General features: G+C 40.4%; 1 protein-coding gene across 1 annotated transcript in view; it reads right to left on the reverse strand.

Annotated features, from left to right (window-relative positions):
• The window catches only part of mtf1 (metal-regulatory transcription factor 1), an 81,698-nt gene that overhangs the window by 30,884 nt on the left and 32,765 nt on the right, over positions 1–18,049 (reverse strand). The window contains exons 3-5 of the mRNA XM_061958794.2: positions 12,608–12,846; positions 4,116–4,247; positions 3,921–3,994 (exon numbers count right to left, since the gene is read on the reverse strand). Coding sequence (XP_061814778.2) covers positions 3,921–3,994; positions 4,116–4,247; positions 12,608–12,846 — 445 coding nt within the window. The remainder of the gene's footprint in view (positions 1–3,920; positions 3,995–4,115; positions 4,248–12,607; positions 12,847–18,049) is intronic.

An 18,049-nucleotide genomic window follows, 5' to 3' on the forward strand; every position in this document is an offset into this window, starting at 1 on the left:
AACCCATACTGATGGTCATTCAGTAGCTCATGTTTGTCAATGAACTTATCAAGTCTATTTACAAATAATTTCTCAAGAATTTTTGCAAATTGAGGTAGTAGAGAGACAGGTCTATAATTTGAGACCATATGTTTATCACCATTTTTATAAATCGGAATAACTTTAGCAATTTTCATTTTATCAGGAAAAGTTCCAGTTGATAAAGATGTATTACATATATAAGTAAACGGCTTCAGGACACAATCCATCACTTCTTTAACAAGTGACATATCCACGTTGTTACCATCGACAGATTTTTTGTTTTTAAACTTTCTTACTACTTCTAACACATCACTTTCACAAACTCCGCCAAGAAACATTGAATTTTTAATGTCGGATACACGCTTTAACTTTTTCTCATCATTCATATTAAACTTAATATTTTTTGCCAAATTTGGGCCAACATTCACAAAAAATGTATAGAATTCCTCAGCTATTTCTTCTATATTTTCAATAATTGAGTTGACATCTTTTACCAGATAAGCTGTAAAATCATTTTTGCTAGATTTTTTTAATTATAGTATTAAGCACATCCCAGGTTTCAATGATATTAATTCCGTACAATTGACCACTAAATGGTAACACCCCAATAAGTTTTTCAACTTGTTTAAGTCGGGGGTCCACGTTAATCAATTCATGACAAAGTTACATTGTTTAATGCAGTATTTTTCAACCTTTTTTGAGGCAAGGCACATTTTTCTCATTTAAAAAATCCAGCAGAAAACGTTAAAATGAATGAAACTCCACCAGGTCGTCATGTCTTATTTTGAGTTTGTTAGTGTTTTCCTGTGTGTAGTGCTTTAGTTCTTGTCTTGCGCTGTTATTTTGGTGGCCCTTCCTGTTTTGTTGGTGTTTTCCTGTAGCAGTTTCATGTCTTCCTTTGAGCGCTATTCCGCGCACCTGCTTTGTGTTAGCAAGCAAGACTCTTTACATTGTTGCTATCCTTATTTGTGTGGACATTGTTGATTGTCATGTCAAGAACGGACGTACTTTGTGGACGCAGTAAGTTTTTGCTGTCGTCCAGCGTTCTGTTTCTGTTTACTTTGTAGCCAGTTCAGTTTTACTTTCGTTTTGCATAGCCATTGCCTTTCCCTTTCGTTAATTTTTGGTTTAAGCATTACATACCTTTTTACCTGCACACTGCCTCCCGATGTGGTCTGCATATTGGGATCACAACAAACCATCCTCGTCTCACCCGACACTTTATGACTTTTACAAAGCAATTAACTACCCGCTGCCACCTACTGACACGGAGTATTACACTAAGCAACGGCACATTATTTGCAGATTATAATTATTGATTATCCTCGGTGGCAAGGCCCCGGGGGTGGATGAGATCCGCCCGGAGTTCCTTAAGGCTCTGGAAGTTGTGGGGCTGTCTTGGTTGACAAGACTCTGCAACATCGCGTGGACATCGGGGGCGGTACCTCTGGATTGGCAGACCGGGGTGGTGGTTCCTCTCTTTAAGAAGGGGAACCGGAGGGTGTGTTCCAACTATCGTGGGATCACACTCCTCAGCCTTCCCGGTAAGGTCTATTCAGGTGTACTGGAGAGGAGGCTACGCCGGATAGTCGAACCTCGGATTCAGGAGGAACAGTGTGGTTTTCGTCCTGGTCGTGGAACTGTGGACCAGCTCTATACTCTCGGCAGGGTCCTTGAGGGTGCATGGGAGTTTGCCCAACCAGTCTACATGTGTTTTGTGGACTTGGAGAAGGCATTCGACCGTGTCCCTTGGGAAGTCCTGTGGGGAGTGCTCAGAGAGTATGGGGTATCGGACTGTCTGATTGTGGCAGTCCGCTCCCTGTATGATCAGTGTCAGAGCTTGGTCCGCATTGCCGGCAGTAAGTCGGACCCGTTTCCAGTGAGGGTTGGACTCCGCCAAGGCTGCCCTTTGTCACCGATTCTGTTCATAACCTTTATGGACAGAATTTCTAGGCGCAGTCAAGGCGTTGAGGGGATCTGGTTTGGTGGCTGCAGGATTAGGTCTCTGCTTTTTGCAGATGATGTGGTCCTGATGGCTTCATCTGGCCAAGATCTTCAGCTCTCACTGGATCGGTTCACAGCCGAGTGTGAAGCGACTGGGATGAGAATCAGCACCTCCAAATCCGAGTCCATGGTTCTCGCCCGGAAAAGGGTGGAGTGCCATCTCCGGGTTGAGGAGGAGACCCTGCCCCAAGTGGAGGAGTTCAAGTACCTCGGAGTCTTGTTCACGAGTGAGGGAAGAGTGGATCGTGAGATCGACAGGCGGATCGGTGCGGCGTCTTCAGTAATGCGGACACTATCGATCCGTTGTGGTGAAGAAGGAGCTGAGCCGGAAGGCAAAGCTCTCAATTTACTGGTCGATCTACGTTCCCATCCTCACCTATGGTCATGAGCTTTGGGTCATGACCGAAAGGACAAGATCACGGGTACAAGCGGCCGAAATGAGTTTCCTCCGCCGGGTGGCGGGGCTCTCCCTTAGAGATAGGGTGAGAAGCTCTGTCATCCGGGGGGAGCTCAAAGTAAAGCCGCTGCTCCTCCACATGGAGAGGAGCCAGATGAGGTGGTTCGGGCATCTGGTCAGGATGCCACCCGAACGCCTCCCTCGGGAGGTGTTTCGGGCACGTCCGACCGGTAGGAGGCCACGGGGAAGACCCAGGACACGTTGGGAAGACTATGTCTCCCGGCTGGCCTGGGAACGCCTCGGGATCCCCCGGGAGGAGCTGGACGAAGTGGCTGGGGAGAGGGAAGTCTGGGCTTCCCTGCTTAGGCTGCTGCCCCCGCGACCCGACCTCGGATAAGCGGAAGAAGATGGATGGATGGATGGATAATTATTGATTTGCAAAAAATATTTTTTGGACCAATTAGGTGAAGTTGCATAATTTCCCACGGCACACCAGACAATAGCTCACGGCACACTAGTGTGCCGCGGCACAGTGGTTGAAAAACTCTGGTTTAATGCATCCAGCGGGGCATCACAACAAAATTAGGCATAATAATGTGTTAATTCCACGACTGTATATACCGTATTTTTCGGACTATAAGTCGCAGTTTTTTTCATAGTTTGGCCGGGCTCTGTCATGTCTGTGTAATCATGTTTTGTTTTAAGTCATGTTTTGTTTAGTTTCTGGCTTTTCACTCCCTTGTCTTGTTTGCATGATTACCCATTAGTTTCACTTGTTCCACATTTGGACTCATTGTGCACTCTTGTTTGTCACCATAGCAACCATTAGTTTTCACCTGTCACGTCACGCACCTGTTTCACGTTTTGAGTCACGCACCTGCTTTCACTAATCATGTCCATAGTATTTAAGTTCATTCATTTTCTGTTGTTCGTCCTGACGACATCGCCACATTTATGCTCTGCACACTCTCCACACCCTGATGACCCTTGCTACTCTTTTTTTTCATGCCGGTTCCATGCCAAGTAAGTTTTTGTTTATTAAGCCACAGTTAGTTTTGTTTAATTGTTCATAGTTTCTGGCAATGTGCAAGTTTTGTGTTTATAGTCTAGTTTTGTACCTCCGCCCCTGTGCGCGCTTTTCGTTTATTCCTTTTTTGATAGTTTAAATAAATCATGTACCCACCTTCAAGCCTTGACCGGTCCAGTTCATTTGCACCGCGGGAGAACAAATCAAGCCATAGTCCTAGTCATGACAGGCTCCAGTGCGACTTATATATGTTTTTTTCCTTCTTTATTATGCATTTTCGGCCGGTGCGACTTATACTCCGGTGCGACTTATACTCCGAAAAATACGGTATCGGTTGATATCGGAATCGATAATTAAGAGTTGGACAATATCGGAATATCGGTAAAAAAGCCATTATCGGACATCTCTAGTCACAAGACAAATATAATATTTGGCTAGCAAAATGAAAGCACGATCCAATAAACAACGTACCTGTGTGGGTCCGTACATGGGTTTTTAGGTGATGACTTGCAGCAAAAGCTTTGCCGCAGCCATCATGATCACACCTTGAGGCAAAGAACAAATGGTGTCAGACGTACAAGAAGCGCTGCTGATGTAATATTCATGAGGATTATTATCCTCAATTTGAGGGAGAAGTCCTTTATGTTCTCTGATGGGACTGCTCACCGGAATGGCTTCTCTCCAGTGTGTGTGCGAATGTGCTTCCTCAGGTCGCTGAGAGTGGTAAAGTACTTTGTGCATCCCTCGGATTCACAGTTGAATGTTTTGCCCGTGTGGAGTCTCTGGTGTGCTTTTAGCCTGCACAGAGAAATGGAGTGGGCTTTGATTGCATTAAAAAGGCATGAAATACAGACTGTTCAATGTCAAAAGAATGTTAATGAGCACAAAACAACAAAGATCCGTCGTCTCCCTCACATGTTTGCGACACCTTTGAGAAAGCGAGTGTATAAAAGGAGTTGCGGATTTTCATGACACAACGAAGGAAAAAGACACAAAAAGGTTTTACCACACATTATTAAAAAAAACGATCTCTACCAACTATCAGTCACACAGCTGTAGAGGGAAAACACCCTGTGGGAACGCCAACATTGCACACCACAGGAAATATGAGAAGCTACTAGATATACCATCACCCGTAAAAGATAAACATAACATTTTTGAGGTACCGTATTTTTCGGACTATAAGTCGCAGTTTTTTTTTCATAGTTTGGCCGGGGGTGCGACTTATACTCAGGAGCGACTTATGTGTGAAATGATTAACACATTAGCGTAAAATATCAAATCATATTATTTAGCTCATTCACGTAAGAGACTAGACGTAAAAGATTTCATGGGATTTAGTGATTAGGAGTGAGAGATTGTTTGGTAAATGTATAGCATGTTCTATATGTTATAGTTATTTGAATGACTCTTACCATAATATGTTACGTTAACATACCAGTTGGTTATTTATGCCTCATATAACGTACACTTATTCAACCTGTTGTTCACTATTCTTTATTTATTTTAAATTGCCTTTCAAATGTCTATTCTTGCTGTTGGCTTTTATCAAATACATTTCCCCAAAAAATGCAATTTGTACTCCAGTGCGACTTATAGTCCGAAAAATACGGTATATAAATTGTTTAAAGTAGATTGTCGATTTTACAGAAAAACTTTAAATTTACAAAATTTTGCTGTAAAATATAGTGTTTTTTGTATTTTTTTACAACATTTTACGGTAAATGGAAAATAGTACTACTGTTATTTTGAGGGGGTTTAACGAAAAAAGCTGCCTGCTTAGTTGCCAGAATTGTTGTGTTAAATTGACATTGGTTTTTACAACATTATATTGTGAATGGAAAAACAGTACAAGTTTTTTTTTTATTTTGGCAACTTAGCTGCCTTTTTTTCTAGCGTAAAAACAAATGTAGCGTCTTCCCATTTACAGTAATACACCGTTAAAAACAACAACCGTAGATTTTACAGTCAAAAACTGGCAGCTCAGTCAACATAATTTTATCACAAAAGACAGCACCGTATTTTTCGGACTATAAGTCGCAGTTTTTTTCATAGTTTGGCCGGGGGTGCGACTTATACTCAGGAGCGACTTATGTGTGAAATTATTAACACATTAGCGTAAAATATCAAATAATATTATTGATCTCATTCACGTAAGAGACTAGACGTATAAGATTTCATGGGATTTAGCGATTAGGAGTGACAGATTGTTTGGTAAACGTATAGCATGTTCTATATGTTATAGTTATTTGAATGACTCTTACCATAATATGTTACGTTAACATACCAGTTGGTTATTTATGCCTCATATAACGTACACTTATTCAGCCTGTTGTTCACTATTCTTCATTTATTTTAAATTGCCTTTCAAATGTCTATTCTTGCTGTTGGCTTTTATCAAATCAATTTCCCCCAAAAATGCAACTTATACTCCAGTAAGGCTGAAACGACGCGTCGACGTAGTCGACGTCATCGGTTACGTAAATACGTCGACGCCGTTTTTGTGCGTCGGCGCGTCGCATATTTACGTCACACTACTTTACTGTCATGGCGGAGCGCAAAGCAGACGATGCGAGCGAGGGGAAAAAAGCACGCCAAAAGTCGTCAAAAGTGTGGGAGTATTTCAATAAACGGCCTAATGTTGTTGTATGCACACTGTGTCGAGCGGAAATGGCCTATCATAGCAGCACAACGGCTATGAACGAACATTTGAAAAGAAAACCCCCGACAGCGTTCTTGCCATCACCATCAACTAGTCAATCGTCCGCGTGCGTATACGTTGTCATCATTACACAAAAACATGAATGTGTCATTTGTATCTGCGTTGTAAATTCATAAACTAAAGCACCGTTTCGCTCTGAGAGGCGCGTTTGGCGTGCCTGTTCAGTGTTTACAAAGACGCGCTCCTCTTTAACGCTGTGGAGAGGCGGAGGCGGCGAGCGAGCGGCGAGGCGGGGCGCGCCGGGAGCGACGCCGCAATCGTGCCCAGGTGCGCGATCCACGCAGTTGGAAGAGAAAAGACTTTGTGTAAAATTAAAAGATTGTAAACCTGGCAAAGCCGTCTGGCGTTCAGTCTGTCGGTCCTGAAAGAACCCCACGGCACAAGACGTGTCACAAACGCTAACGTTAATTAGTTGTGCAAATACCTTTTACAACATTAACAGTTACATATACTATGTACAAACCAACAATTAACTTTCACTTTAATCATACTATCATTGTTGTGTTATTAAGCAAAATAAGCAATACTTTTACTTTTGTTGAAATGTTTACACTGTACACTTTTTTGTATTGGATGTTTAGCTTTATTTTTGCACATTTTAGCAAATAAGCAATACTTTTACTTTTGTTGAAATGTTTACACTTGTTACAGAATATTTCCGTTTTGCACTTTTTTGTATTGGATGTTTATCTTTATTTTTGCACATTTTAAAGCAAAATAAGCAATACTTTTACTTTTGAAATGCTTATACTATTCCAGAATATTAAGATTTGCACTGGATGTTTACTTTTATATTTGCACATTAAAAAGCAAATAAGCTACTTTTAATTTTGTTAAATGTTAAAAGTTTTAAATGTTTACATTGTTACAGAATATTTTGTCATGTTGTTGTCAATGTTGACTGAGTGGCCATACTTTTTTTTTTGTAAATAAAAGCCATGCCTTTTGAAAAAACTGGCCTACATTTATTTTTTCCTCTTCATTTTAAATTAAAAAAAAATCGGTAAAAGGAAAAATAATCTATAGATTAATCGAAAAAAAATATCTATAGATTAACCGATTAATCGAAAAAAAATAATCTATAGATTAATCGATAGAAAAATAATCGTTAGCTGCAGCCCTATACTCCAGTGCGACTTATAGTCCGAAAAATACGGTATATAAATTGTTTAAAGTAGATTGTCGATTTTACAGTAAAACTTTACATTTACAAAATTTTACTGTAAAATATAGTGTTTTTTGTATTTTTTACAACATTTTACGGTAAATGGAAAAACAGTACTACTGTTATTTTGAGGGGGTTTAACGAAAAAAGCTGCCTGCTTAGTTGCCAGAATTGTTGTGTTAAATTGACATTGGTTTTTACAACATTATATTGTGAATGGAAAAACAGTACAAGTTATTTTTTTTATTCTGGCAACTTAGCTGCCTTTTTTTCTAGCGTAAAAACAAATGTAGCGTCTTCCCATTTACAGTAATACACCGTTAAAAACAACAACCGTAGATTTTACAGTCAAAAACTGGCAGCTCAATCAACATAATTTTATCACAAAAGACAGCACCGTATTTTTCGGACTATTAAGTCGCAGTTTTTTTCATAGTTTGGCCGGGGGTGCGACTTATACTCAGGAGCGACTTATGTGTGAAATTATTGACACATTACCGTAAAATATCAAATAATATTATTGATCTCATTCACGTAAGAGACTAGACGTATAAGATTTCATGGGATTTAGCGATTAGGAGTGAGAGATTGTTTGGTAAACGTATAGCATGTTCTATATGTTATAGTTATTTGAATGACTCTTACCATAATATGTTACGTTAACATACCAGTTGGTTATTTATGCCTCATATAACGTACACTTATTCAGCCTGTTGTTCACTATTCTTTATTTATTAGGGCCCGCATGGCCCATTGTATAAGGACTCCCAAAGGGAGTCCTTATGCAATGGGACATAAGGACCTATTGAATTTGTAAGGTTTTATTATTATTATACCGGCCGCCTCTTTGAGCACTAATTTGACCCACTTAACATGCTTCAAAACTCACCATATTTGACCCACACATCAGGACCTGCGAAAATTGTCTTTTAATGAAAAAACCGAACCCCAAAACTCAAAATTGCGCTCTAGCGCCCCCTAGGAAGAAAAAAAACAAACTAGACTGCCTGTAACTCCCACTAGGAAGGTCGGAAAGACATGAAACAAAATTCTCTATGTAGGTCTGACTTAGACCTAGATTTCATAATTGTACATCCTTGGGCAGAAATCAACAGGAAGTTGGCAATTCCCCCTTCAAGACAAAAAAGTACTAAAAACAGTCACTTTTGCCTCTTTGAGCTGTAATTTGACCCCCTTAACATGCTTCAAAACTCACCGAACTGAACACACACATCAGGACTGGCAAAAATTGCGATCTAATAAAAAAACCTAACCCCAAATCTCAAAAATTGCGCTGAATGAAACGCTGAAAAAACTGCTCCTCGGAAGAAAAAAATGACAAAACTGCCTGTAACTCCCACTGGGAAGGTCGGAGAGACATGAAACACAAAACCTCTATGTAGGTCTCACTTAGACCTACATTTCCTAGATTGACAACCCCCAGCAAAAATCAACAGGAAGTTTGCTATTCCCCCTTCAAAACAAATTTTTTTGTAAAAACCGGTCACCTTCCTTCAAAAACTATCTCCTCTGAGCGCGTTTGTCCTTTCGGCTTCAAACTAACACAGGAGAGAGATTGAACCCTTGTGTATAAAAGTACAGAACAGCGTTTTTCTAACTGCTCCGGTTTTGATTTTATGACCCTTCAAAGACCCGCTGCGCTGATGCTGCTGCGCTGCAGTTTTTTTAAGATGGCTGCTTAAAAACCAGCGTGCCCACACAATGCAGACAAGGTAGGTACACTAGACAAAAGTATTGGGACACTTATGACTACCACCGGACAAAAGTATTGGGACACTTAGGACGACAACTGGACAAAAGTATTGGGACACTTAGGACGACAACTGGACAAAAGTATTGGGACACTTGGGACTAAAACTTGACAAAAGTATTGGGACACTTAGGACTAGCACCTGCCAAATATGCGGGCCCGACCAATGCTGCTTGCAGCTTTAATTTTAAATTGCCTTTCAAATGTCTATTCTTGGTGTTGGCTTTTATCAAATAAATTTCCCCCCAAAAATGCGACTTATACTCCAGTGCGACTTATATGTTTTTTTCCTTCTTTATTATGCATTTTCGGCCTGTGCGACTTATACTCCGTAAAGCGACTTATAGTCCGAAAAATATGGTATTTACATTATTAAAAGTTAAATTGTTAGTTAACTTCAGAGAAAAAGCAAGATGTCCACTGCAGAGGACACTTTCTCAGAAAGTAAAAGTTAAACTTGATTGTTTTACACTTGTTACACTAATGTTAACATTGTCTCTTTAATGACACTCAATTTTAATTCTTTTTCAAAAACAAGGGGATGTTTATGCACAATGCTTTGCACTGTAGTCACCATAGAGGCAAGAATTAGTGATTTAAGAAGTACAAAACCAGTGAAGTTGGCACAGTGTGTAAATGGTAAATAAAAACATAATACAATGATTTGCAAATCCTTTTCAACTTATATTCAAATGAATAGACTGCAAAGACAAGATATTTAACGTTTAAACTGAGAAACGTAATTTTTTTTTGCAAATAATCATTAACTTAGAATTTAATGGCAGCAACACATTGCAAAAAAGTTGTCACAGGGGCATTTTTACCACTGTGTTACATGGCCTTTCCTTTTAACAACACTCAGTAAAGGTTTGGGAACTGAGGGGACACATTTTTGAAGCTTCTCAGGTGGAATTCTTTCCCATTCTTGCTTGATGTACAGCTTAAGTTGTTCAACAGTGCGGGGGTCTCCCTTCTGCTATTTTAGGCTTCATAATGGGTTATACTTCTATAGCGCTTTTCTACCTTCAAGGTACTCAAAGCGCTTTGACACTATTTCCACATTCACCCACTGATGATGGGAGCTGCCATGCAAGGCCCCAAACCACGACCCACCAGGAGCAAGGGTGACGTGTCTCGCTCAAGGACACAACGAACATGACAAAGTTGGTAGAAGGTGGGGATCGAACCAGGAACCCTCAGCCACTCTGTCAACTGCGCCACACCTTTTTAATGGGAGACAGGTCTGGACTACAGGCAGGCCGGTCTAGTACCCGCACTCTTTTACTACGAAGCCACCGCTGTTGCAACACGTGGCTTGGCATTGTCTTGCTGAAATAAGCAGGGGCGTCCATGAAAAAGACAATGCTTGGACGGCAACATACAGTCGTGATCAAAAGTGTACATACACTTGTAAAGAACATCATGTCATGGCTGTCTTGAGTTTACAATAATTTCTACAACTCTTATTTTTTTCTGATAGAGTGATTGGAGCACATACTTGTTGGTCACGAAAAACATTCATGAAGTTTGGTTCTTTTATGAATTTATTATGGCTCTACTGAAAATGTGAGGGTGAAAAGTATACATACAGCAATGTTAATATTTGCTTACATGTTCCTTGGCAAGTTTACCTGCAATAAGGCGCTTTTGGTAGCCATCCACAAGCTTCTGCTTGAATGTTTGACCACTCCTCTTGACAAAATTGGTGCAGTTCAGCTAAATGTGTTGGTTTTCTGACATGGACATGTTTCTTCAGCATTGTCCACACGTTTAAGTCAGGACTTTGGGAAGGTCATTCTAGCCTGATTTAGCCATTCCTTTACCACTTTTGATGTGTGTTTGGGGTCATTGTCCTGTTGGAACACCCAACTGCGGCCAAGACCCAACCTCCGGGTCGATGATTTTAGGTTGTCCTGAAGAATTTGGAGGTAATCCTCCTTTTTCATTGTCCCATTTACTCTCTCTAAAGCACCAGTTCCATTGGCAGCAAAACAGGCCCAGAGCATAATACTAAAACCGCCATGCTTGACGGTAGGTTTGGTGTTCCTGGGATTAAAGGCCTCACCTTTTCTCCTCCAAACATATTGCTGGGTATTGTGGCCAAACAGCTCAATTTTTGTTTCATCTGACATCACACGGACAAAGATAAGACCTTCTGGAGGAAAGTTTACCAGTTTGAACGTTAAATATCTAGTCTTTGCAGTCTATTCAATTGAATATACCGTATTTTCCGCACCATAAGGCGCCCTGGGTTATAAGCCGCGCCTTCAATGAACGGCATATTTCAAAACTTTGTCCACCTATAAGCCGCCCCGTGTTAGAAGCCGCATCTAACTGCGCTAAAGGAATGTCAAAAAAACAGTCAGATAGGTCAGTCAAACTTTAATAATATATTAAAAACCAGCGTGATGTGGGCGCGCATGGAGTCGTATATCAACATGGACGGAGCTGCGTGAAAAAAGCCACCCGGCCTCTTCGCGTAAACTTACCTTAACCACTCGCTCATCTTTTCTTCATCCATCCATCCCTTCGAGTTAGCTTTTATGATGACGCCGGCTGGAAAGGTCTCTTTTGGCAAGGTCTTCCTTTTGAATATCACCATGGGTGGAAGTTTCTGGCCATTAGCATGGCAAGCTAGAGCCACAGTGAAGGATGACTTCTCATTCCCTGTGGTGCGAATATTCACCGTACGTGCTCCCGTTGTATCCACAGTGCGGTTCACAGGAATATCAAAAGTCAGTGGAACCTCGTCCATGTTGATAATGTTCTCTGGCCGGATCTTTTTTTCAGCTATCTTGTTTTTACAATATGCACGGAAAGTAGCCAGCTTTTCTTGAAAGTCTTTAGGCAGTTGCTGTGAAATAGTAGTCCGTGTGCGGATGGAGAGATTGCGTCTTTTCATGAACCGGAAACCTGTCGCTTAGTAGGAGCCATTTTGTGGTCTTTACAGATGTAAACACACAAAGGAAATGAAACGTAATATCCGCGCTTCTTCTTCTTCTTCTTCTTCTTCTACGCGGGCGGGTGGTTGCTTACAGTAGAAGAAGAAGCGCTTCCTGTTCTATGGGGGCGGGTGCTTACCTTGGCGGTTGCTTGCGTAGAAGAAGAAGCACTTCCTCTTCTACGGGGAAAAAAGATGGCGGCTGTTTACCGTAGTTGCGAGACCGAAACTTTATGAAAATGAATCTTAATATTAATCCATATATAAAGCGCACCGGGTTAAAAGCCGCACTGTCAGCTTTTGAGAAAATGTGTGGTTTTTAGGTGCGGCTAATAGTGCGGAAAATACGGTAAGTTGAAAAGGATTTGCAAATCATTGTATTCTCTTTTTATTTACCATTTACACAACGTGCCAACTTCACTGGTTTGGTACAACCCTTGCAAGACCTCAGACACATTTGAAAAGTGTTGAAAAATACTACAATAGGGGATGTTTAAAAATGTGACAATTAGAAAAGAGGCTTGTAAACGCCACATGGTGTTGAAATGAAGCAGCTCACCTGTAAAGAGTGTTGAAGGCCTTCTCGCAGCCCTGCACGTCACACTCAAAGGGCTTCTCCTTCGTGTGCACGCGGACGTGGATCTTGAGGCTGTACGAGGTGAGGAAGGCCTTGCCGCAGCCTTGCTGATTGCACACAAAAGTGTACTCTCCCCGATGAGTCTTCTGGTGCGTCCGCAGGTTGCCTGCCGTGCTGTACGTCCTCGTGCAGCCTCCGAACATGCACTGGTAGCGTTTCACCTGAAACACACGTGGATACAAAAAAGGGGAATGAGTGTCACGAGAATAGGGATTTTTAAAACAGTCAAAGAAGACTCAATTTGATTATGAGGCTGATATATAGAGTGCAGAGGTGGGTAGTAACGCGCTACATTTACTCCGTTACATCTACTTGAGTAACTTTTGGGATAAATTGTACTTCTAAGAGTAGTTTTAATGCAACATACTTTTACTTTTACTTGAGTATATTTATAGAGAAGAAACGATACTTTTACTCCGCTACTTTTATCTACATTCAGCTCGCTACTCGCTACTAATTTTTATCCATCTGTTAATGCACGCTTTGTTTGTTTTGGTCTGTCAGACAGACCTTCAAAGTGCCTGCCTTACTGGTGACGTTTCACTCCGTTCCACCAATAAAATGCAGTCACTGGTGACGTTGGACCAATCAAACAGAGCCAGGCGGTCACATGACCTGACTTAAACAAGTGGAAAAACTTATTGGGGTGTTACCATTTAGTGGTCAATTGTACGGAATATGTACTGTACTGTGCAATCTACTAATAAAAGTTCCAATCAATCAATCAAAAGTGTGAAGGAAAAAAGACCCTTTTTTATTTCAACCGTACATCCCGTCAAAAGCCTAAAGACTGACTGCACAGTTCCTGTCTTCACAATAAAAGTGCCGCTCCATCGCGCCTGCGCTTTCAAAATAAGAGTCTCCGAAAGCCAGCGCAAACAAGCTAGCAAGCTACGGAGTTTGCCGCCAATGTATTTCTTGTAAAGTGTATAAAAAGGAATATGGAAGCTGGACAAACAAGATGCCAAAAACCAACCACTTTCATGTGGTATTAGACAGAAAGGAGGAACTTTTTTTGTCCTCCATTTGAAAACGTGGACGTTATCATCACTACTGTCTGATTACAATCAATGCAAGTCATCAGAATCAGGTAATACACCAACTTATATTCTTGTCTTCATGAAAGAAAGGAATCTATATGTGTTAAACATGATGTATATTCATTAAAACACCTTTAACATGTAAACAAAAACGGCAAAATAAATAAATATAAATTATATACTGTATATATCAATGTATGTATATGTATGTATATATATATATATATATATATATATATGTGTGTATGTATATATATATATATATATATGATATGATATGTGTGTGTATGTTACTCATCAGTTACTCAGTACTTGAGTAGTTTTTTCACAACATACTTTTTACTTTTACTCAAGTAAATATTTGGGTGACTACTCCTTACTTTTACTTGAGTAATAAATCTCTAAAGTAACAGTACTCTTACTTGAGTACAATTTCTGGCTACTCTACCCACCTCTGATACCACGCCACTTTCGCCACTGTTTGAATAGTTTTCTCAGGGTGCTCGGTTTACATTTTCAAATTTTTCACTATTTTGTTGCACTTAATCAATAATTTCTTACGTTTTCCTTATTTTTGAAGCTTAATTTGAGAAACTTAAGTGTTCATTGCTATTTTAGAATTCTGTTTACATTTTTTATTTTATTTTTCCCAGGGCTGTGTGTTTGCTTTCTGCCTTGATAGCAGAGGGGATTATAGTCAGAGCAAATGTACATTTTAAATAAAAATGTTTACATTTAATATATTTTCCTCCTGGTCCTTATTTTCGATAGGTCATAGAAATACCAATAGTTATTGATATCGACCGATATATAACACTTATATTGTGATGCAGTTTTCAGCCCGAATGTGTTCTTTACAAAGAACTTGAACACATTGAATGAGCAGAGAGGGCAGCACAATACATCTGTTTTATAACATGAATGCCTACAGCGGTGTAGCAGCCTTCCGCTTCACTCAGTCATTCATATACATAACCAGCCTTAAGGCAAGCAACAATAAATTAGTCCTTTTTCTTTTCAGTAAAAATGTCTCTTCTGTTTAGAAGACAGCAAAAAAATAAAGAAAGAGGAATGCGGAAGTTCTAAGCTAACATTTTGAGCCCCTTTTCTGCAGACAAAACCAGGGCAGGTGAGGACTGACTGGGTGTTGGAATAATTGTTCGTAAGTTATCACAAAAGAAACGTTGTATTATGAATGCTGTCTTTCTTTGTGAAACGCCACTGTGATTTCAACACGGACAGATGGCAGGATCTGCTCAACTTCCAGAGGAACTCTCTTTGAAGTGTTAAACGAACTCTCTCTGAAGTATTTCACAAACTCTCTTCCAACTATTTGGTAACCGAGGTCAACGCTATTTACGACCCGCTGCCCTCTTGAAGTTGCTGTGGTCAGGAGACGGGAGGGGTTATCCATTGTCCTCCAACACCTGCCCCAGCTGGATCCAGGAAGAGCCCAAGCCCGAGAAATCCTCTTATTGGACTTCAAAGCGACCGAAAACAATGACTGTTTTACATACAGGTAAAAGCCAGTAAATTAGAATATTTTGAAAAACTTGATTTATTTCAGTAATTGCATTCAAAAGGTGTAACTTGTACATTATATTTATTCATTGCACACAGACTGATGCATTCAAATGTTTATTTCTTTTAATTTTGATGATTTGAAGTGGCAACAAATGAAAATCCAAAATTCCGTGTGTCACAAAATTAGAATATTACTTAAGGCTAATACAAAAAAGGGATTTTTAGAAATGTTGGCCTACTGAAAAGTATGAAAATGACAAATATGAGCATGTACAATACTCAATACTTGGTTGGAGCTCCTTTTGCCTCAATTACTGCGTTAATGCGGCGTGGCATGGAGTCGATGAGTTTCTGGCACTGCTCAGGTGTTATGAGAGCCCAGGTTGCTCTGATAGTGGCCTTCAACTCTTCTGCGTTTTTGGGTCTGACATTCTGCATCTTCCTTTTCACAATACCCCACAGATTTTCTATGGGGCTAAGGTCAGGGGAGTTGGCGGGCCAATTTAGAACACAAATACCATGGTCCGTAAACCAGGCACGGGTAGATTTTGCGCTGTGTGCAGGCGCCAAGTCCTGTTGGAACTTGAAATCTCCATCTCCATAGAGCAGGTCAGCAGCAGGAAGCATGAAGTGCTCTAAAACTTGCTGGTAGACGGCTGCGTTGACCCTGGATCTCAGGAAACAGAGTGGACCGACACCAGCAGATGACATGGCACCCCAAACCATCACTGATGGTGGAAACTTTACACTAGACTTCAGGCAACGTGGATCCTGTGCCTCTCCTGTCTTCCTCCAGACTCTTGGACCTCGATTTCCAAAGGAAATGCAAAATTTGCATGGTTGGGTGATGGTTTGGGGTGCCATGTCATCTGCTGGTGTCGGTCCACTCTGTTTCCTGAGATCCAGGGTCAACGCAGCCGTCTACCAGCAAGTTTTAGAGCACTTCATGCTTCCTGCTGCTGACCTGCTCTATGGAGATGGAGATTTCAAGTTCCAAATCTACCCGTGCCTGGTTTACGGACCATGGTATTTCTGTTCTAAATTGGCCCGCCAACTCCCCTGACCTTAGCCCCATAGAAAATCTGTGGGGTATTGTGAAAAGGAAGATGCAGAATGCCAGACCCAAAAACGCAGAAGAGTTGAAGGCCACTATCAGAGCAACCTGGGCTCTCATAACACCTGAGCAGTGCCAGAAACTCATCGACTCCATGCCACGCCGCATTAACGCAGTAATTGAGGCAAAAGGAGCTCCAACCAAGTATTGAGTATTGTACATGCTCATATTTTTCATTTTCATACTTTTCAGTTGGCCAACATTTCTAAAAATCCCTTTTTTGTATTAGCCTTAAGTAATATTCTAATTTTGTGACACACGGAATTTTGGATTTTCATTTGTTGCCACTTCAAATCATCAAAATTAAATGAAATAAACATTTGAATGCATCAGTCTGTGTGCAATGAATAAATATAATGTACAAGTTACACCTTTTGAATGCAATTACTGAAATAAATCAAGTTTTTCAAAATATTCTAATTTACTGGCTTTTACCTGTACTTCCCATTCCTGCTGTGACATGTGTTGGTGCGTGAACATTGAACATCTGAATAAAGGAGTAGACGAAAACCTTCTTCGTCAGAGCGTGGTGCAGGACTGTACAGAGAGTGCAGTGGCCATGTCTCTCCTCAATTGAGTCCAAATTGAATTCTGTCTCTGTTTGATTCCTTGCCTTTTGTCTTGTTTAATAGATGTCCTCAGTGTTTGAACGTGACACTGGGTGACCATTTTCTTGCAATAAAATATCAAAGTCAATACAGTTGAACCTTTGATGCAAACACCAGTAATGCTGTCCTATTTGGCATTTTACTTCGACAAATATCCTTCTGGAAGAAGGCACGTCAGCAAATCTTGTCAACGATCTACTTTGCTCATGTTTGGCGTTTTTTTTTGCAACGACTTACTCCAATCTTAGATGAAAACAGACTCACATTCAAGAGAGGCTTCACCATGCGCCTGATCACATGTTCAAATTAAAGTAGACCATTTTGGTGTTTTATTTTCCTATATTCAAACTGTTCAAATTGTGTGTAATGTGGCCAAAAATATCAAATATACTTAAATATAGTTGTCTTGTTTTTAATGAATACTTTGGCCTACAATGCAACTATTTTAATGTTGGTCATTATAGTGGTATAAGAAGAGCAAAAGTTTTTCTGAGGTGGTACTTGGTGAAAAAGTTTTTAGAACCAGTGTTATAAGTTTTGGAGAGCTTAACGTCTTTTTACACTTAAATAGGTTTTAAGTAGAGATGTCCGATAATGGCTTTTTTGCCGATATTCCGATATTGTCCAACTCTTAATTACCGATTCCGATATCAACTAATACCAATATATACAGTCGTGGAATTAACACATTATTATGCCTAATTTTGTTGTGATGCCCCGCTGGATGCATTAAACAATGTAACAAGGTTTTCCAAAATAAATCAACTCAAGTTATGGAAAAAAAATGCCAACATGGCACTGCCATATTTATTATTGAAGTCACAAAGTGCATTCTTTTTTTTAACATGCCTCAAAACAGCAGCTTGGAATTTGGGACATGCTCTCCCTGAGAGAGCATGAGGCGGTTGAGGTGGGCGGGGTTGAGGTGTATATTGTAGCGTCCAGGAAGAGTTAGTGCTGCAAGGGGTTCTGGGTATTTGTTCTGTTGTGTTTATGTTGTGTTACGGTGCGGATGTTCTCCCGAAATGTGTTTGTCATTCTTGTTTGGTGTGGGTTCACAGTGTGGCGCATATTTGTA

This window comes from Nerophis lumbriciformis, linkage group LG04, assembly GCF_033978685.3.
Source record: "Nerophis lumbriciformis linkage group LG04, RoL_Nlum_v2.1, whole genome shotgun sequence".
Taxonomy (NCBI): Eukaryota; Metazoa; Chordata; class Actinopteri; order Syngnathiformes; family Syngnathidae; genus Nerophis; species Nerophis lumbriciformis.